This window comes from Chrysochloris asiatica, unplaced genomic scaffold, assembly GCF_000296735.1.
Source record: "Chrysochloris asiatica unplaced genomic scaffold, ChrAsi1.0 scaffold00090, whole genome shotgun sequence".
Taxonomy (NCBI): Eukaryota; Metazoa; Chordata; class Mammalia; order Afrosoricida; family Chrysochloridae; genus Chrysochloris; species Chrysochloris asiatica.
Genome location: NW_006408608.1, coordinates 4876944 through 4899929, shown reverse-complemented (window position 1 = coordinate 4899929; position 22986 = coordinate 4876944). Strand labels below are relative to the sequence as shown.

General features: G+C 40.7%; 1 protein-coding gene across 1 annotated transcript in view; it reads left to right on the top strand.

The window, feature by feature from the left end:
* The first annotated feature begins 7510 nt into the window (after positions 1-7510).
* SPEN (spen family transcriptional repressor) overlaps positions 7511-22986 on the top strand; it is a 146591-nt gene continuing 131115 nt past the window's right edge. Inside the window, exon 1 of the mRNA XM_006866416.1 lies at positions 7511-7593. Coding sequence (XP_006866478.1) covers positions 7511-7593 — 83 coding nt within the window. The remainder of the gene's footprint in view (positions 7594-22986) is intronic.

The following is a 22986-nucleotide window of genomic DNA, read 5'->3' as shown; positions in this document are numbered from 1 at the left end:
CTCATCTTTCTCCCGCGGAGCGGCTGGTAGTTTTGAACCGCTGACTTTAAGGTTCGCAGCCCGATTCGTAACCACTACGCTACCAGAGCTCCTTATATATATATGTGTGTGTGTGTATATATATATATTATATGTTGTTGTTGTTAAGTGCCATCCATTCAGTTCCAATTCATACCGACCCTGATAGGATTTCCAAGGAGCGGCTGGTGAGTTTGAACCCCCGACCTTGTGATTCAAACCAACCTTGCAGTCTACTGCTTTATCCCACAGTGGCACACCAATACTCCTGGTATATATATATATACACACATTATATGTACATTGTTGTTGTTTAAGTGATGTTGAGTCCGTAACCCTGTATAGGGTTCCTGAAAAGCAGCTGGTCAGTTTGAACTGCTGACCTTGTGGTTCGCAGTCCAGTGCTGATCCTAAAGTACTACACCATACACCATACATACATACACACGCGCACCCCAAAGAGTGAGTCAAAAATTATTCAAACTCCGGTTATATTAAATGCCCATCCACATATGACGACAACATTGTATGTGCATGTGAAATGATTCTGTTGAATAGATGAGTGACAATGGATTATGTGGCAATCATTAGCAAATCAGCTGTGGCGCTGCCCATGACATAATGTATGACAGACTTGGGTTTTGAAAACTTTGTGCAAGGTGAATACAGAAACAACTCATGAAAAGCATAAACAGAAGCATTTGGACATCTGCAAAAAAAAAAAATTTGGCCTGATACTTGAAGGAAGGTAAAAAGTGTCTTTAAAAAAAAAAAATCATTACTGGTAACAAGACATGGATACATCACTATGAGCCTGAGCATGAACAGTAGAATATGGGATGGAAACAGCCTCAATCACTTATCAAGAAAAAACTCTAAAGTCAACCATCTGCTGGAAAATTGATGTTTACAGTTTTCTGGGATTCTCAAGAACCAGTATTGGAACACTATCAGGAAAAAGGTTTAGCAATCAACAGTGCTTGTTAAGTTGAGATGCTCACTGAGGAGCTGAGACCTAAACTTCAGATTAAATACAGAGTGCTATCCAAGGGCATTGTGATCTTGCATGACAATGCACATCTGCACACCACTGCCCACACTGTTGATGCTCTGCAAAAACGTCATTTTGAAGTGATAAAGCATCCTCCCTCGAGTCCTGATTTTGCAGTATTCCACTTTCACCTGTTTGGTCCCCTGAAAGCAGCGCTTCAGGGACGAAGATTCACCTCTGATGAAGACAGTGGTACATTTGTGGCTCACAGCTCAGTGTAAAACATTCTTTAATAAGGGAATGCAAAAACCTGTTGACATGGACAAAGTGTATTAAAAAGCAAAGAGATGACTTTGAAAATGATGTAGTTGTCTTTTCTAAATGTTGATTTAAATAAATTCTGCAGAGTACAGATGATTTTTTACTCATCCTTGTACATACATGTCATTTGAGAATAACAGCATGAGATGAACATTTATAAAGAATGCTTATGAAGAAATTATGCCCTTGGAACTATTTATACCATGGACAGAAGGAAAAAGGATTTCCCAGCGTTTCCTGAAGCATTGCCCTTGCCATAAAAAGGAAAAGCACTGAGAAAATCAAACACTTGATTTGGGCCTGTGCAAAGGGCATGCTTTTATCAGTTTTGTGGTTAGAACTTTTACAATGAAACAGGTCAGCAAAAAAAAAAAAAATGCAGAACCTACATAATGGACACATAATCGCTGTACATTGATTTAACTACAGAACCTGGCTGTTATAATGAAAATGTTGATAATGTGTTTTAACTTCATCTAATGCTAATTTTTGGTATTAATGTGACATTAACTGTCAGTGTAATGATAGTCAAAATCATGTGGCATGTTAGTTTTAACCATTTTAACATATAGTATCTGATACTTCCAACAAATTTACTAGGTTGAGAAAACAGGCATTTTTATTCTCATTTTGTAGATAAGGAAATTGAAACTTTGAGGATTTAGTTGTCTTGCTTAGGCCATAAAGTCAGTGACAAAATTGCAACTTTAATTTTTTACTGTTTACCCAGGGTTCCTTCCATTACACTATGACATCTCTTATATTTATACTGTTTTGTTGTTCAGTGCTATTGATTTGGTTCTAACTCATAGCGACCCTGCCTATATAGGGTTTCCTAGGAGCTGCTGGTAAGTTTGAACCGCCAACCAGCAGTTCAAACCGACCTTGTGGTCCAGTGCTTTAGCCCACAGTGCCATACCAGGACTCCATTAGTGGGTTTCAAAATCTCCCAGAGTTCAGGGTAAAGTAGTGTTTGTTATCATGAAAGATAGAAATGGATGACTTTCCAACAAAATTGCTCATTTTAACCTAGTATATGTAGCTATTTTCCCTTCAAATGTATTTTCAGAATGTGAAGCGAGAGTAACATTTTTTGGTTTCAGAATATTACATTAAAATTTGAATATAAAACATTTATTTTACACATTGGATAGTTTTCATATCTGTTTAGACGGGTGTTTGTTAGCATTTTATTGATGAAGAAATCTCTTTTGAGAAGTATATGCCAGATGTTTAAAAAATTATAACATTAGTTGTGATACTATTTTTGGTACCCTTATTTTTGAAAATAGATATTTTGATGACACTAACATTTCATGTCTGAAATAAAGCCGGATCATCTGCTTCTGTAAGGTGGTTGTTACTGCTTCTCCTATAGCCTTGAAAATTCTATGGAGCACAGCAACTCTGTACACATGGGGTTATCATGAGTTAAATTTGACTCTGTGGCAACCAACAACAACAACAGCAGCATTAAAGAGAATCAGAGTATAAGATTTTAGAAATGATTAAGGGGGGAAATTGCTTGCCTTTAAATTGCTAAACAGAGACAATTTATACATTTTTGATAGATTCCTCATAAAATAAAACATGATAATTTGACATTTGCTTCAGGTCTTTTTCACATTCTGTGATTTTAGGGGTCTTGGAAAGCTTTAACACAACTTGGCTTAAATAATTTCTGTTAGTAATCTTCTACCAGAGTCCTGGTGTGGTGCTGTGGGCTAATGTGCTGGACTGCAAAGTCGATTTGAACCACAAGCTAGGTGGTTCAACACCACCAGCCGCTCCTTGGAAACTCTATACAGGGTTGCTATGGGTTGGAACCGACTCGACGGCACATAACAGCAACACACTACTCTTCTGCCACAATTTCTCCTTCACTCCCTCTGCTCTTCAAAAGATTGGGGGTTTCAAAGTATATGTAAAATTACTTTATCCATTTCAAACTAAATGATCAAAATTAAGCATCTAGTCTGTTTTTTATATGGGGAAGCAGGACTACTGTACCGCAAACCATTACCTAACTAGGATACATATATACCTTATTTTATTTAGTTGGCAAATATGCTACTTTTTATTTAAACTTAATGTCCTTCCTCATTCTTGTGTTATGGAGAAAGTGTTATTAATGCACCTTAATTGGCTTTTATTTTGCTTTTGTTTATCCCTTTATTCTGTGGGAGTAAAAAATGGATACAAAATATCATATTTAATCATTAGTCTCTCTTCTAATCATTTTGTTTCTAAAAGGCCTTTAATTTTTTTCCCCAGCCCTTGACTATTTGTTCAGCATGATTTTAAATGAAAGTTGCATTTAAGGTGAGATGCACCCTTAATTTTTGTAGTGGTAAGATATTATTTTCTCAGTCTCTTTCCTCTTTTATATGCAGTCGAGCTGAACTTTTTCTGTTATTCAGGATACACTTTAGTCTTTCTCAAAAGGTTTTAGTTAATTCAGAAGCTATCAGGTTTAAGATGAATAATTTACATCATATTTAAAAATGTGCCTCAAACTGTCATTGCTTGTATTGAGATGCATGCGTCTTGGAAAAATGTATGTCAGTTTAAGGCTTATGAACTGTAGCTACGTAATTAGAATTGCATATATAGTTCATTAGCTTAGGTAATAGTGTGCTGGTCTTGAACTCAGTATAAGACAGCTGTTATGATAACAATGGTCAAATGTAAGTAACCAATCCTATATCTTACTATGACTTGATTTGTATGACTTGATTTGTGTTTTCCTTTTTAGTTGAAGAATCAATTCTATATTTTCAAGAACCAACATTTCCACTTAATTTAGTGACTCTGATTTGCATGAGGACAAGACCAACCTCAACAGTGGCACTAACTAAATACCCTAACTAAATGATGAATGTGTGCCACTGCTGTGATGGTGCTTTCTTTACAACTTTTCTAGACCTCCTTTTTCTGTTCCTTCCTCTTGTTAAAGTTCCCAAAATAGTCAAGGTAAAAAACAAAAGTTGAAATAGAAAATGAAAACATAAGTCATGAAAATAACAAAGAAAGTAAACTAGTTCACTTACCTAACCCAGAACCTGGATGTTTTAGAAGTAACTAATTAAAATGTCAAAATCAGTTCCATGGAAAAATGGCAACCAAGATGATAAGGTTTGCTCTTGTACAGTTTAATTGTTGCAACTCTGTAATAATGTAAGGTTTTGCTTGTTGTTACTAGGAACCATTGAGTCTGTTCTAACTCATAGTGACCTTGCATGGGGTTTCAGAAGCTGTAAATCTTTATAGGAATAGAAAGACTGATCTTTCTCCCACACAGCAGCTGGTGGGTTTGAACTGCCGACCTTGTAGTTAGTTGTCCAATATTGACCTACATCACCACCAGCGCTCTATGGGTTTGCTTGGTCTTTTGAAAGTCCTGATAGAGAGGAGTTTATCTCAGTTGATCATATCTGCTAAGATCAAGTTTACAGCATGGATTAGTAAGCAAAATAGTTATGCGTTACTTAACGTCCATGATATAGTCTGTGAAATAGGACGTTATGTGATTTGGACACTGTGCAAACACTATAAGCAATTCCTGGATTATGAATGAATATGGTTCCTAAATCCGTCCTTAAGTCAAATTTGTACATAACTCAGAACAGTTAGGTGTACGGTTCATATCTACGTCAGTTAGTCAAATGTTTGTCTTAGTATATAGTGTGCTTTTCTATGAATAAAAAACATTAAAGGAACATTTCCAGATACACTTAAACATCTTTAACACAATACAGTAATAATGTTTTGATGAACAACACAAAGTAGACACCATTTGTTATTATGAACCACTGTATGTACCTTGAAATTTTTGTATAATAGGCTTTACAGAGAGGTGAGACCATGGACACATATGTGGGGGCAGTGCATGACTCTCTGTCTGACTCAATCATAAAGAAATTTACACTAGACTAGACCAAACTAAACCCACTGCAGTACAGTTAATTCTGACTCACATCTATCTGATAGGACATAGTAGAATTGCCCCGTGGGGTTTCCAAGGCTGTAAACCTTCACGGAAGCAGACCGTTGTATCTTTATGCTGCTGGGAGCTTCTGATGCTCTGGTGGTTTACAACTACCAACCTTTTGGTTAGTAGCAGGGGAATGCTTTAACCACCTCACCACCAGCGCTCTTTTTGTTCCACTATAAACCAAAAAAACTAAACCCACTGCCATCGGGGAGCACTGTGGCTCTGTAGGTTAAGCACTAGACTGCTAACCACAAGGTTGACAGTTCCAGCCCACCAGCACTCTATGGGTGACAGATGAGGCTTTCTGCTCCCTCAAAGATTTATAGCCTCAGGTACCCTCTGTAGGATCATTATGTGTTGGAACTCCGCAGCACTTAGCAACAACTGCCATCAAGTTGATTCTAACTCATAGTAACCCTCCTCAGGGATTCTGGCACCATAAGTCTTTATGGGAGTAGACAATCTTTATGGATCTCCTGAATAGCAACTGGTGGGTTTGAACTGCCAATCCTTGAGGTTCAAAGAACGATGCTTAACCCATGGCACCACCAGATGATATTTTGTTATAGAGTATAAGGTAAAAATCAACTTGGGGCTTTAGCCTTTGTGGGACAAAAAACAAGAATGACTTGCACAGGTGACCTCACATATTAGTGCTACATCATTATTGGTTATGATTACTGTATTTTCCAGAACAGTGTAGTTTGATGATAAATTGACTTGTACTCCTGTCCATGTGGATAACGGATGGGGCCATATAGTTAAGATCTTGCATATACATGAAACACTCCATTGCTGGTATTTCTGTGCATTAAAAAAGTAGGGGGAAAAAATGGATGTGTTGTTCTAAACAATTCACAATTTTCTGGACTCAATTGAATATATTTGGCTAGATTTTGTGGGTTTTACCTGTAGGTTTCAGAAGTCCTTAGGCTTGGGAAGACCAGAGGTCTAGTATCTCAGTAAGACATTAAATTATGGGAAATCATCTGAGCATGATTTCTTTTTTACATGTGTTTTGTTCTGCTGTGCATAAGGTTGCTGAGTCGTTATCGACTCGATGGCACCCAACAACATATACTAATGAATATCTTGCATAAGGTTTCATAAACCTTTTATATATAAAATAAATATAAAATAAAGTTGCTGGTGTGGACCTGTAGGATAGGTGCTGGATTGCTAACCGATAGGTTGGCAGTTCAAATCCACCAGCCAGTCTCGGAAACTATACAGAGTCTGAGTGAAACCCACTGACGGCACTTAACATTAGTCGAAACCTTCTCGAAGGCACACAAGAACAAAAACCTTACAAGTTAATGATTTTGGGGAGAGAGGAATTTCTGAAGCCCTCATGGCCTAGTCGGGCCGTGAGAAGGGCGGTCTGTTGTGATCATTTTCCCAAGGAGGCAGGGATCCAGGTGCCCGGAGTCGGCCAGACACTGCAAGATGTGGAGCAGCGGAAAAGGTCTTGGCTTCTCCTAGGCCTTCGCCACAACTAGGAAAGGAGCCCGGTCAAAGCCAACCCCATTTCTCGCGTTCCTTCCCCCAACCTAGCATCTAGGACTCGCGCGCAAAGGGCCATAGCATTTCTCGGCTCCCCGCGCCGGCCGCTCCCGGCCTGACTGAGCGCCCGCCCCACGCGGCTGCGCACCGGGACCGAGCCCGAGCGTCCCGTCCCCGCCTCGCGTTCTGCCCGCCCCCGCCCTGCCGCGCGCCTGCGCGCCGTCTGAGAGGAACGCCGCGTCTCGGCCTCGGCGGACGGACGCGCGCGCGCTCGTGGTGAGGGGGTGGCGGCCAGGCGACGGGAGGCGGGCCGCGCGCGCGCCGGTGGGAAGCGTCCGGCTGCCACAGCGCCAGCTCCGCCGAAGTCGCTGCCGCCCGGGTCCCGCTCGCCCCTCCTCTGCGCTCCCCCCTCCCGCCGCCGCCCGGGCGCATGCGCTGCCGGAGCGCGAGGGTCGGCTTCGGGTGTGTGGTGGCGGCAGAGCGGAGCTGCGAGGCCCGAGAGTCAGAACCTGGGGGAGAGGGATGGTCTCTGCACGGGGGGGAGCCGGAGGAGCCGCCGCCGCTGCCGACGCCACCGCCGCAGCCGCCGCCGCCGCCGCTGCGCCCGCCTACCGGCGCTGAAGGGCTTGTACGAAACCGGCGAGGGAGACCCAGCAGCAGCGCTCGCCGGCACATCGCCCAGCATGGTCCGGGAAACCAGGCACCTCTGGGTGGGCAACTTACCGGAGAATGTGCGGGAAGAGAAGATCATCGAGCATTTCAAACGGTGAGTGACACGAGGCCCGGGCCGCGCTCTCTCCTCCGACTGCCGCTTCCCGCGCCGGCCTGTTGCCGGCCCACCCCGTGTTTGGAACAGGGGACTAGGACCCCGGGCCCGGGCTCCCGGACGCCTTCGGGGGGCGCGCGGGCTGCCTGGCCGGGTCCCGGCGTTGGACCTTGGCGAAGCGGGGCCGCCCTTTCCCTTCCGAATAAGGAGGGGACTGTGGCTTGGCCTCCGCGAAGCAGGCGCCGGAGGCTTCCCTTCAGGTTGGCCAAGAAGCCAGTCGGAGTCTTACTCCCCGGCGGGGTCGCGTCCTTGCGCGCCGTCTGCTCCGTCGAGGTGCTCACGGTCTCTGGGTCCTGTCTCCCTGCGCACCTGGTCCGAGCTGCCACTCCGCACCCGCCGGGCGAAGCGGCCGAACCGAGTTGCGCTGACAGGCTGCGGCCAGCCTGGGAACCCGACCCTCCAGACTCGCCCGGTGTCCCCTACTGCCCCGGCCCCACCAACTCCGCAGCAACTCCGGCTCGGTGCAGCCGGCCGCACGGACATGTCTGACTGGGGTTTCTGTGCGGAAGAAAAGGTGGTACAAAAAGCCAAAGTCTGGGTAGGTACTGTAGGGACATTTCTAATTTGGGAAGACACTGCCAGATGCTAGGGACCCCTCACACGGACGACTTACAGACCTAAGACCTAAATAAAATATCAAATGCATTAAAAACAAATTTTTTTTTTTTTTGATGGGGCTGGGTGGAGAATGATGTCTGAAGAGCAATTGGTGCCCTGTTTCGCCTCCTTCGCCCTTCTTCCTCCAGCCCTTTCTGGTCTCTGGTTGAGGGGGAAGGTTGGTGGGAACTAAAGGCTTGCAGATCAACCTCAAATAGGAAGGTACCCCACTCCAGTAGGCGCTCTGAAGCGACACCTACCTCCTAGATGTGCTGGCTTTGTCATTGTATACTCTCCTTTAAAAGAATGCAGTTTCCTTATAATTTGTTCATCAAATGTTTTTCAAATGAAGGCTTTTAAGATAAGTAGAGCTGTCTGCATGAATATTTTATTTGCCCACGAAGATTAAAGGTCGCCCTTGATACATCTTTTGTTAAGTGCCGTCGAGTCTGTTCCGATTCATAGCGACCCTGTATTAAGGTTTTCAAGGCTGTAAATCTTTGCGGGAGCCGAAAGCCTCATCTTTCTAACGGAGAGCATCTGGTGGGCTTGAACCGCCAAGCTTGTAGTTCGCAGTCCAGTGTTTATCCCTTAGAACCACCGCGCTCTTGTTTTCTTTGTGAAACGTGTGTGTACCATAATGGTACTGATGTTGTTGTTGTTAATTGGCGTCGAGTCATTCCGACCCATAGCGACCCTGAATAGGGTTTCCAAGGAGCAGCTGGTGAGCTTGAACCGCCAACCTTGCAGTTCAAACAGCTTTGCAGTCTGGCTCATTAACCCACAGCGCCAATGGTACTGATAGGAGGTCTCAAAATAAGATGCGTACAATAACGATTTGCTGAGACTGAGTGTAATTCAAGAAGGACCGTACACATTTTTATGATCCTCTAAAATCACTGTTTCTCTCCATATTCAAGAACCTGAAAGGTTTTAGGCTTGCTGTACTCTTAATTCCTCTTACTATTTAGTGAGTAAAGGAAATTATGGAGCGTCTTTATTAGTGAGTCACCATGGGAAAAATAGATTGCGTCGTTTTCTGTTGAGCTGCTTGGATAAGGAAATGGAAGCGGCGGCAGCCGAACTCCTGTCTGCCTTTTAAATGGAGGATCATTGGTTCTGTTGGTGGTTGCTGTTACTGGGGTATTAAATCTTCACTGCTGGAGCGCGCGTCTGCGCGTGTCCGCGTGTGAAAAGGAGCCGGGAATAGTGAGACCATTCATAACCTGCTGAAGCTGTCCTCGGCAGGGCTGGGGGAGGTGCGCTTCCAGGGACTCTCCCAGTGTTTACTACGTTGTGCCTGAGAAACCAGGCGAGGGATAGGCAGTGAGCAAACTCGCCTCTGTCCCGGATGATGAAGGGGAGACATTGGGTTGAATTGGGAAGCAGATGAGAACTTTCTCATCCTGACGTTGCTCCACCCCTTTCTCCCTCCTACCCGCCACCCCCAGTATCTTCTGTGTTTTGGTGGAAAAGCCATTTAGGTGCAGATTATTGGAGGGGATAAACCACTTAGAGGCGCTCACTTTTATCTCCTTGTGGACTTTACCTGTAGGTCTCTGGGTGGGAAATTCGTATACACCAACTGCAAACACGTGCATTGCAGCATTCTCTTTGCTCAGTGATATGTGGCCAGATGTGTCTTTTTGCATTATGCAGATACCAGAGACATTGCATTGCATTGTCTGTCTTTGGGGAGCTTGACCCTTCTGCAAGTTGAGTGACTAGCGATAGGAAAGAGGAAATTGCTCAAGGAAGTTTTGGGAGGTTTTTAAGTGGATGGTGGTGCTGTGGTCTGTCTTGTGTGAATGACTTTCTAAAATGGCGGCTAGGACCCACTTTATGTGGGAATCGCAGAGCAGATCTCAGAATGCACAGAAGGAGGAGGGGATGGAGGATGCGCGCTGCCTTGGAAAGCGGCAGTCTAGAGAACATTGCTGTGTTAAAAGAGGGCTTAGCTTGCACATCGCTCATGGCTGCATTTAAAGAAGTATCTTGCCTATTAGAGCAAAAGCAGATGCTTCTTTTTAAAGCAGGTTATTTAAAAATTAAGCAGACTATGTTGCTCTGAAACTCCTTTATTTAAAAGGCGAATGTTTTCATGTTTAAACAGATTTTGTTATTTTAATAGAATGTAAAAAGGTTTACAGAGAAATCTCACCGCCCCTGACCCTGGGTCTCTCAGTTCCCATTTTTCCTTTCCACCAGGAGATTTCTTTCTGGTTTCTTGATTATCCTTCAGAAGACTTTTCTACGTGTACAAGAAGTGTCCTTGCTGATCCAGCTGTGCATCATTTTTGGAGAAATCCAAGGCCTTTTATCTCTATTGTGGAATATATTAAGAATGTGTGATGCTACCTGGAGGAAAAACAAAACCTGAATGATTTAATCAAAAGGGATAAAAACAGGTAGTTGTACTAGAAATCAGAATGAGAAAAAACATGCAATACCTGTATTAAAACCAAGGTTTAAGTCCCAACTTTTCCTCTTTTCCCAGTTGATTACAACATTAACTAATAACTGTTTTATAGGATTAAGAGGTGTACACTGGGAATACATTATACATAATGTTTTCAAAATGAGTGTTCTGTTAACAGTGACTAGGCTTTTGTAGTAACTGTTTAGATTAGGGAAAAATCAGGCAGCTTTGGAACAGAGCATCTTGGAGGCATTTTAGAGAGAAAAGAGGCTAGAGTCAATATTATATTATTTTAATTAGTGATATTTTTGTGGAAAATAGATTGAGGGAAAGATGCTGATTTGGCTTCTTCCCTCAGTACCAAAGGAAGTCTAAAGATTTAAAACGTAATCAGAGCATTTAAAATTTTTGATTTTACCTTCTTGCAATATCTGTGTGTTCATGTGGTATCTTTATGCCTCTAGTATGCTGAGTTTAGAAAAATTAGATGAGAGCTATTTCTGAATCAGATTTTTAGCTAACCAAGAATTACTGTGGGGACTGAATTTGCACAATAGAGAAAATCCTCTCCTTTGTACGTGAGCTAGGTTGAAAGGGAGAAGGGAGGAGTTTTACAATTGGTTGCTGTCTTTTTGTTGTAAAAGGGAGAAAGGTGTGTGGAAAAAACACAAGTGAAAGGTGACTCCTTGAATTAGAGTAAGCAAATGAATAGACCTCTTTAAAAATTTCTTTATGGCTTATTTTTAGATTTTTAGTGAATCAAATATTCGGGTCCCCATCCATCCATCCCTAAGTTTTTAGAATGTAGGTTAAACAATTATGTATGAAGGGACTGAGTGAGGTAACCCACTTGTATAACGGTTATCCAAGACCAATTTAAAAAAGGTATTGTGTTTTTGCCAATTTTAAATAAGTAATTGCAGTAGTGTTCCTGAGCTCAATAGCTGGGAAATATGTTACCTGTATTCAAATATATTTGCTTTTGGAACATAGTATAAAATATTATGGAAAGGAGTTTCCTTGTCCTTAGTACTAGAGATAGTCATTTTTGTTGTGTTGTTGTTAAGTGTCATCGAGTTGGTTCTCATCCATAGCGACCCTATATAGGGTTTCCAGGGAGCATCTGGTGAGCTTGAACTGCGGATGTTTTTAGAATTAAGCAAATTTGTCTTAGCCTACATCATTGCTACATCGTTTCATCTTTTGAGACTGATGGCCCCTACTATGCAGAAAGATGACTGTTTTTGAATGTATGTTTTAAAAATAAAATTGTTCTCTTGAGAAAATAACATTTAAAAATTAATGCACAATGCATACAATGTTGCTTTTATTTCCTGAGTGGAATGCCTGTGGCAAATTGGAGGAAAACATAGGAATGATGCCAGGAAGAATGATGGTATTTGACTTGTGTAAAGGACATCTTTTCCCAACTACCTTTTGTAGGCTTGATTGCTTGGGCATTACATTGGTTGCTTATGAAGAGCTTTCAGGGTTGATTAATGAGACATTTTAAATCCTTCTGAGCAGTAATGATGTAGAAAGATTTATGTGGAAGTTACAAAGATAACGGTAATGTGAATGAAGGCTTTTCCAGTAGTCTTCCAATTCTTTGTTTTAGATTTTCTTTGAGTTTTAAAATGGTCAAAATAGTGCATAAAATTTATCATGTTTGATTGGAGATTGTACATTTCTTTGTTTTTATTTTTTAAAATCACTAGTGTCAGTTTGATCCAAAGTTAACTAGTCTACAGTATTTAGAGTAAACATCATAGTTTGAAAATGCCGTTTGTCTGAGTAAAATCTTCAACCTTCTTTATTGGTGATTTTATTACTATTTCATGTTTTTGCCTTTCAACGACTCCTATTTTGAATGAAAATGGTATACTTTACTGTAGAAACCAATTTGAAGCCATGTTAATTTTTGGTGTTAATGTTTAACTAGGATCTGTAGGATAAGCACTGGACTGCTAACTTCAAGATTTGCAGTTCAAACCCACCAGCCACTCCCTGGGAGAAAGAAGAGGCTTTATGCTGTTAAAAAGATTTAAGTCTCAGAAACTGTGTGTCTCAACAGACTCAAACGCACTTAACATTTAACTGGTTTTTAGTATGTGGAAATGCTTTTGGCATAATTTTAAGGTATTGCAAAATTCAGAGTTTCCCCCTACATATGGCCTTGTCTGCCAAGTTGAAAATTATAAGCATCTAAAAAAAACATCAGTTGAAATGTCTCTATAAAATTCTTACTTAAATTTAGTGAATTCTTAGATGTAATTACTTATGATTTCATTTTGGGTATACAGATGAATTGAAATGTAGAATATTTAAAAATTTCATCATATAAGGAAGTGCTCTAATTCTTAAGGAATTGTTGGAAAATTCAAATGGGGAAAACATTTAGCATTGCTGTCATATATGCTTGGTGCTAGATTTTTAGCTTAGCAATAAAATTGGACGACAACAACAACAACACTAGATGATGTTCTTGGGTTACTTGAGATCATTGAAAATGGAAATGGAGATTTTCTAATTATATCTTTTATTGGCTTTTTGAGTGTTACAGTCCTATCATATTTATACCATGGGCTTCAAAAAGTGTGGATAAATGGAGTTAAAAGACAGTGTAGTTTTTCCACAGACATTTAAAGTCCCTTTGTATATGTTTACATGTAATGCACTTAGAATTTCTTTGATTTCTAAGATTATTTGACTAAAAAATGATGGGAAAAAAAAAAACCTTTATCCTTTCATTTTATTTGATTTAAAAACTAGAAAGGCTATCTTGTACTTCTATTAAACTTTTTACATTGTATGAAACTACATTTGACATATAGTGATTTGTGTCTTGTAGGAGCCCTGGTGACACAGTGATTAAGTGCTTGACTGTAAACCAAAAAGTCAGCTTTTCAGACCCACTAGCAGCTTCTCTGAGGGAGAAAGATGTGGCAGTCTCCTTTTGTAAAGATTTGTTGTTGTTGTCAAGTGTAGTTCTGTAGAGTTGGTTCTGACTCATTGACCCTGTATAGGGTTTCTGAGAAGCGGCTAGTAGCTTTTAACTGCTGACATTGTGGTTAGCAGCCCAGTGCGTATCCTATTGCCTTGGAAACCCTGTGAGTTAGTTCTACTCTGCCCTGTATAGGGTCACTGACTTGTTGGCAATGGGTTAGGTAACTTTAGACCATTTTCATCTCAGCAGTTTAAAAAACATTATATTGCATGCAGTAAAGTCTCTTTTGTATTCAAGATTATTTAAATCACTTTGAATTAAAAGGAAGAAGATAAAAGAACAATTTTGATCACTTTATTATTATATCAAAAGGTTAGAATATTCAGTAAAGGCCAGAATTCAGGGGGTGGTATTAGACCTGGATGGGAAAAACTGGTGTCTGTATTCCTAGTGGAGAGTCCTGGTGTGGCACTGTGGGTAAATGCACTGGACTGCAAAGTTGGTTTGACCCGCAAAGTGAGTAGTTCAAGCTTACCAGCTGCTCCTTGGACACCCTACTCAAGGTCGCTATGAGTCAGAACCAATGCAATGGCATTTAGCAGCAACAGTATAATCCTGGTGTGGTGCTTTTAGGATAAGCACTGGACTGCTAACTGCAAGGTTGGCAGTTCAAATCCACCAGCCACTTTTTGGAAACCCTATACAGGTTCTCTGAGTTGTAATTGACTTGATGGCACTTAACAACAAGAACATGTTTCCCTTAACATCTTATTGGAATTTCGTATTTCCTTCAATTTTAAATATAGGAAAAAGCCCAATATGGCTGTATAAATAATAACTGATTTTGTCACTAATAAAAATAATATTTGAGGGGACTTCAGAAGCTTTAAAAATGATCTTTTAATTTCATTTTTCCATGAGCTATTTGAAGTCCCTTCATATATTTTCATATTTAACACTACCATTGTTGTAGATACCTCATTATTATTAGTGCCTTTCACAACTGAGAACTTACAGTAGCTCTTGGACTTGTTGGTCCCTCAGTGGTACAAACAGTTTGCATTTGGCTTTTAATATAAAGGTTAGTGGTTCAAATCTACCCTGTGACACCACAGAAGGAGTCCTGATGATCTGCATCTTTCAAGATTACGTCCAAGAAGCATCATGGGGCAGTTCTACGCACAACAAGTATATGGGATCACAGGAGTTGGAATTGACTTGATGCCAGTGGGTTTGGTTTGGTTTATTGGTGTGTTGTTAGATATTCTTATTTAGTGCATTAATAAAGAAGCATATACATTACTGTAGGAATGCTGTGACTCTGTAGGATAAGCACTGGACTGCTAACCACCAGGTCAGTGGTTCAAGCCCACCAGCTGCTCTGTGGGAGAAAGAAGAAGCTTTCTGCTCCTGCAAATATTTATAGCCTTGGAAACCCTATACAGGGTCACTGTGAGTCAGAACCAACTCCACAGCACTTACCAGAAACATATATTACAGTATGACAGGTTTGTGTTTTAGTAAGATATTTCGATCTCTAACTTGGCAGCATCAATGGGCTCAACCGTGGCAACGAGTGTGAGGTTGGTCCAGGACCGGGCAGTGGCAATGAGTGTGAGGTTGGTCCAGGACCGGGCAGTGCTTTGTTCTGTTGTGCATAGGGTTGCTATGAGTTAGTTCCGACTCGATGGCACCTAACAACAACAACAACTTGGAGAAGTTTGAGCATATACAAAAGGAGATAAAATAATAAAAGAACCCACTATCTAGCATCCCCACCCTTCAACTGTCAACTGTGGTCTATTTTGCTTTCTCTCGTTTTGTGGTTTTTTTGTTTTTTTTCTTGTTGTTTTTAGGTGCCATAAAGTTGGTGCAGACTCATAGCGACCTTATGCAGAGCAGAATGAAACACTGCCCAATCCTGGGCCAACCTCACTATTGTTGCCACGCTTGAGCCTATTGATGCTGCCACTTGGCCAATCCATCTCGTTGGGGGTCTTCCTCTTTTTCTCTGACCCTCCACCTTACCAAATATGATATCCTTCTCTAGCGACTGGTCCTTCTGACAATATATCTGAAGTATGGCTGTACTTCTTCCAAAATGGATCTATTGGTTCTTTTGGCAGCCCATGGCACTTTCAATATTCTCCTCCAGCACCATAACTCAAAAGCATCAGTTCTTCTATAGTCTTCCTTATTCATTGTCCAGCTTTCACATGCATATGAGGTTATTGAAAATACCATGGCTTGGGTCAGGTACACCTTAGTCCTCAAGCTGACATCATTGTTCTTTCAACACTTTAAAAAGGTCTTCTGCAGCACATTTGCCTAATGCAATATGTCGTTTGATTTCTTAACTGCTGCTTCAGTGAGTGTTGATAGTTGATCCAAGAAGAATGAAGTCCTTGACAACTTCAGTCTTTTCTCCTTTGATAAGAATTGTTGTTTATTGGTCCAGTGGTGAGGATTTTTGTTTTCTTTACATTGAGATGCAATCCATACCGAGGGTTGTGGTCTTTGATCTTCATCAGTAAACATTTTAAGTCTTCTTCACTTTTCACAAGCAAGGTTGTATCATCTATATATAGCAGGTTGTTAATGAGTCTTCCTCCAATCCTGCTGCCGCGTTTTTCTTCATAGAACCCAGTTTCTCTGATTATTTGCTAAGCATACAGGTTGATAAGTATGGTGAAAGAATACAACCTTGTCGCACACCTTTCTTAATTTTAAACCATCCAGTGTTTCCATGTTCTGTTCAAACAACTGCCTCTTGGTCCATGTACAGATTCCTCATGAGCACAATTAAGTGTTCCGGAATACTCATACTTCACAATATTGTCCATAGCTTGTCACGATCCACACAATCATAAGCCTTTGCATAGTCAATAAAGCACAGTAAACATCTTTCTTGTATAGTTTTAAAATAGTTTCAAACTACAGTGAGGTTTTAAGAACAGTACAAAGAACCGCCACATCCCTTTCATCCAAATGTCCTATGAATTAACATTTTGCCATGTTTGCTCCATTACTCTCTCTCGCCTTTTTCTGCCATGATGTCTCCTTACTCTTAAATTCTCTAGTGAGAACCTCCCCCAAACAAGACACTCCTGCATTGTTACTGTACAACCTTCCCAGTCAGGAAATCAACTTTGATAAGACTACCATCCAGACTCCACTTAAATAATGCTAACCATTCCAAAAATGTCTCTACCTTTATCTGGCTCAAGACCTATCTAGTACTGCCTGTCGCCTTTAGAGATCATGTCTCATCAGACTCCTTCAATCTGTAACACTTCTTCAGTGTTTCCCTAATTCTCATGTTTTTTTACAACTCAGCCCTAGAGAGAACAGATGTTGTATTCTGCAGGATGATCCTCTACCTGCATCTGTCTGATGATAGGATTACCTCATGACCAGATCAGGTCATAGATTCTTGGCAGGAATACTATGGAAGTGATTCCATGTTCTTTTCAAGACTATCATATCAGAAGACACACAGTTATAGACTCAACCTACCATGTCAAGTTAATATCACCACTGTTGTTCTTTTGTATTTGTCTAACATTTTGTGGTGAGACATTGATATTTTAGTAATTGTCTTAATCAAATCTCTACCTGCAAGCCTTAGCATCCATTGATAACTTTTGACTGACTGTTTTATCTACCACTACGATGGCCGTATTTGTGTCCATTCCAAAGAGAAGTGACCCAACAGAATGCGGAAATCATCGGACAATCTCTTTGATATCCCATGTGAGTAAAATTTTACTAAAGGTAATACAGAAACGGCTGCAAGCATACATTGACATCCTGAGGTTCAAGCTGGATTCAGAAGAGGCCGTGGAATGAGGGATATCATTGCTGATGTCCAGTGGATCTTGGCTGAAAGCAGAGAATATCAGAAAGATGTTTACCTATGCTTTATTGACTACGCAAAGGCTTTCGATTGTGTGATCATGACAAGTATGGACAACATTGCGAAGTATGAGTATTCCGGAACACTTAATTGTGCTCATGAAGAATCTGTACCTGGACCAACAGGCAATTGTTTGAACAGAGCATGAGAACACTGGATGGTTTAAAATTAAGAAAGGTGTGCGACAAGGTTGTGTTCTTTCACCATAGTCAACATGTATGCTGAGCAAATAATTCGAGAAGCTGGGTTCTATGAAGAAAAACATGGCATCAGGATTGGAGGAAGACTCATTAACAACCTGCGATAGGCAGATGATACAATCTTGCTTGCTGAAAGTGAAGAGGACACATTTACTGATGAAGATCAAAGAGCACAGCCTTCCATATGGATTGCATCTCAATGTAAAGAAAACAAAAATCCTCACCACAGGACCAGTAAACAACATTCATATCAATGGAGAAAAGATTGAAGTTGTCAAGGACTTTATTCTTGGATCAACTATCAACACTCACTGAAGCAGCAGTCAGGAAATCAAAGGACGTGTATTGCATTAGGCAAATGTGCTGCACAAGACCTTTTTAAAGTGTTGAATAGCAAAGATGTCAGCTTGAGGACTAAGGTGCACCTGACCCAAGCCATGGTATTTTCAATAACCTCATATGCACGCGAAAACTGGACAGTGAATAAGGAAGACTATAGAAGAATTGATGCTTTTGAGTTATGGTGTTGGAGGAGAATACTGAAAGTACCATGGGCTACCAAAAGAACCAATAGATCCATTTTGGAAGAAGTGCAGCCAGAGTGCCACCTTAGAGGCCAAGATGGCCGAACTTCGTCTCTCATATTTCGGACATACTGTCAGGAGGGACCAGTCACTGGAGAAGGATAGCATGTTTGGTAAGGTGGAGGGTCAGAGAAAGACAGGAAGATCCCCAATGAGATGGATTGGCCTAGTGGCAGCATCAACGGACTCAAGTGTGGCAACAGTAGTGAGGTTGGCCCAGGATCGGGCAGTGTTTAATTTTGCTGTGCATAAGGTCACTATGAGTTGGTACCGACTTGATATCTCCTAACAACAACAACAATGATGGCTAGGACACCTGGTGTGGTACGGTGGATTAATACACTGGACCACAAGGCTGATTTGAACCATAAGGTTGGTGGTTCAGATTCACTAGCTGCTCCTTGGAAACACTATACTTGGTTGCTATGAGTCAGGACTGACTCAACGGTACTAAATCAAATGATGACTGGCAAATAGATTACTATTATGATTAATTCCTTCTACATTTATTCTGCTGTAGGTGAAGACTTTTCCTTTCCCTCTATTTATTTGTGTGCTTTAAGATTCATGGCTTCCTTTTTTTTCCCATTAGGTTTTAACTGAATGTTTGAGAACTCAGATAGTACCCTTGAAGCTGACTACTGTGTTCTTTTTATATGTTCCCATCATGTCTCATTCTTTTAACATATCTTTTTTAATTTTTTTTTCTGGCACAATAAAGGCTCATATTGTATATTTCTGCCCTAACCCTGAATTCTGCCATTTCTCTGGAAAGTCCTGTTGTTGTTTGTTTGTAATGTAGGATGGTATTTGAAAAACAAGATTTAGTTTGTTATTTGCAAAATCAACACTCATGAAAGCAGCAGTCAAGAAATCAAATGACATGTATTGCATTAGGTAAATCTGTTGTACAAGACCTCATTAAAAGTGTTAAAGAGCAAAGATATCAATGTGAGGACTATGGTGCACTTGACCCAAGGCATAATATTTTCAGTCGCTTCATATGCATGTGAAAATTGGAAAGTGATTAAGGAAGATCATAGAAGAATTGATGCATTTGAGCTTTTGTGTTAGAGAAGAATGTTAAAAGTATCATAGACTGTCAGAAGAACAGACATATCTGTCTTGGAAGAGATGCAGCTAGAATGCCCCTTAGAAGCCTGGATGGTGAATCTTCACCTCTTATACTTTGGATATGTCACCAGGAGGGGCCAGTTCTTAGAGAAGGAAATCATGCTTGGTAAAATGGAGGGGTCAGCAAAAAAGAGGAAAACTCTTAACAGGATAGCTTGACATAGTGGCAGCAACACTGGGCTCAAATGTAGCAAAAATTTTCAGGATGGCTCAGGACCAAGCAGTGTTTCTTTCTGTTTTTGCATAAGATTGTTATAAGCTGGAACTGACTCAACAGTACCTGACAACAACAAACAATTGTAAAAATGTGTGCTTGCTTATATATATTTTATGTATATACACATGTGTACATATCTATGTCATCTGAAAGAATTCTTAAGTTCACATGTTTCAGTGCATGAGGGTTTTTTCTAACCTTAACACATTTTTTTTTAATGTTTTATTGTGAATTATGTGATAGTTTACATGGGAGAACATTAGTTTTACATTCATCCTATTGTATATCGTTTCATTGCCATGGTTATACCTTACCCCACTTTTAAAAGTCCTTTCTCAAAGAGTGAGAAATCTGAGTCCCTTTATTTTCCATACATTTACTTATTCAAGTTCAGTCACTTACATACACTCCCAACCACTTAGGTCAAATCCTCCATTACCTCTGCTACCTCTGGGCACATTGCCCAGGCTACCTCTCTGCATAGCATTACCTCCCTTGAAACTCCTCTCTTCCTTGGAAACCAGCACTGGTGCGAGGACTGGGAAAAGAAGGGAATGTGGAAGCAGAAGTGATTTGCGTGTTTTTTACCCTTTTTTTCTCTCATTGAAAATGATCTGTGGATGAAAGGATCACCTACCACTGGTGCCATTTTAAAAGCAATTTTAGAGCAACTCAACTCTTAAAAGCTTGGTTTTGGTTCTTTATCCACATTGACTTTCTGTGGATGGACAGTTTAATCACTGGATTGGTCTGAACAGGAGAAGAACGAGCGAGAAGGGAGTTTCTTTCTTAAGTATAATAGGAGCGTGAATCAAAAATGATTAGCACTCTGGTTATATGAAAATGCCCATTCATGTCCATGACTGATGACATTAAGCATACATGTGAAATGATTCTATCGAGTAGATGAGTGATAGTGGATTATGTGGCAACTTGTTTGCAAATCAGCCATGGCTCTGCCTATGAAATAATTCATGACAGACTTTGGTTCCGAAAGTTTGTGCGAGATAGGTACTGAAAACGACTCATAGAAGAGCATAAACAGAGGCCTTTAGACATCTGCAAACAAAATTTGGGTCGAAACTCACAGGAAGGTAAAAGGAAGGTAAAAAGTTTTCTTAAAATTGTTAATGGTGATGAGACATGAATTCATCACGAGGAACCTGAGCTTAATGGCACGGTATGGAATAGAAACATCCTCAATCGCTGACCAAGAAAAAGTTCCAAAGACAACCACCAGCTGGAAAATGAATGCTTACAATTTTCTAGGATTCTCAAGGACCAGTATTGGAACACTATCAGGAAAAAATTCAGCAATCAATAGTGCTCCTTACAGTGAGATGCTCACTGAAGAGCTGAAGCTTAAACTTCAGATTGAACGCTAAGGACTGCTATCCAAGGGCATTGTGATCTTGCATGACAATGCACGACCACACACTTCTGCCCACACTATTGTCGCTTTGCAAAACCTTCGTTTTGAGATATTAAAGCATCCTCCCTAGAGTCCTGCTCTTACAGTATCCGGTTTTACCTGTTTGGTCCCCTGAAAGCAGCCCTTCAAGGACAAAGATTCACCTCTGATGAAGAAGTGAAGATAGTGCAATTGTGGCTCTCAGCTTAGCCTAAAATATTTTTTAATAAGGGAATGTGAAAGCTTGTGGACAAATGGACAAAGTGTATTGAAAAGCATGATGATGATGAAAAATGATATATTTGTCTTTTTTAAAAGTTGATTGGAGTCCTGGTATAGCATTGTAGGACCACAAAGTCGGTTTGAACTGCAAAGTCGGTGTTCAAATCTACCAACTGCTCCTCAGAAACCGTATGTTGTTGTTGTTATGTGCCGTGGAGTCGGTTCTAACTCATAGCGACCCTGCACAGGGTTTCCGAGGCTGTTAATCTTTATGGGAGCAGAACGCCTCATCTTTCTCCCATGGTGCAGCTAGTAGTTTTGAACTGCTGACCTTGAGGTTTGCAGCTCGATTCGTAACCACTACTCAACCAGAGAAACCCTATACAGGGTGGCTATGAGTCAGCACCAACTTGATGGCGTTTAGCAACAACAAAAGCAAAAGTTGGTTAAAATAAATTCTACAGCCAGAGTGTGGATCATTTTTGATTTACACTCGTATTAAGAATCATCAAGTTACATTTTTGTGGGTGCTCTCACCCTACCTCCTCAAAACCATTTTTGTTTAGAACCTGTTTCTTTTTATCTTCTTTAGTGCCTTTGAGTACTCTTCCCCTGTCCCCAGTTAGAGGAGTTCTTAGTGAGTTTTGGCACAAGCCCCAGAATGCTGGAGCTTGTATAACCTAGTCCAAATCCACTGCCACAGTCGATCTTCATGCATATGGACCCTTTAGGACAGTGGAACTGCCCCATATAGTTTCCAAGGCTGTGAATCTTTACAGATGCAAACTGCCACATCTGTCTCCCACTCAATGACTGGTAAGTTTTAGCCACCAATCTTTTGGTCTGCAGGCTGGTATTTTAAACACTGAGCCACCAGGTATCAGGAATTTATATTGCTGTTGTTAAGTGCTGTTGGGACAGTTTTGATTCATAGTGACCCTGTGTAGGGTTTCCGAGGCTTTAAATCTTTGAGGGAGCAGAAAGCCTCATCTTTCTCCTAAAGAATGGCTGGTGGGCTTGAAGCATGGGCCTTGTGGTTCACAGTTCAGTGCTCATCATACAGAGCCACTGCATTCCCAGGAATCTGTATAGCCTGTTTTATTGCAAAGAAAATCTCAGACATCACATTTTATCCATAAATAATTATCCTTAAATAAATTTAAAAGATAGGGATTGTTTAAAGAGTCAGTGACAATATTGTTATCCTACAAAAAAAGATGAACAGTAGTTCTTTCCTATTTTGAAATACTCAGTCAATATTCAGGAGTCCTGGTGTGGTGCTGTAGGATAAGTACTGGATTGCTAACCTCAGAAATTGTATACAGGATCGCTATGAGTTGGAACCGACTTCACATACTTAACAGCAGCAGCCAATATTCAGGTTTACATGTGTATATATATATATATAAAGTCAGGTCCTAAATAAAGTACACAAATTGTGATTGGTAATACGTCTTAAAAATTTATTGAGTTAAACTTTTCATATTCATATGGAAACTAGACAATAAAAAAGGAAGACATAAGAAAAATTTTTGCTGTTGGTGAAGAATATTACTGTGGATTACCTGAATGATGAACAAATAAGTCTTAGAAAAAGTGCAATCAGAATGCTTAGAAGCAAAGATGGTGAGACTTGGACTTGGACAGCATGAAATTAGGGTAGATCAATTGGTTACGAATCGGGCT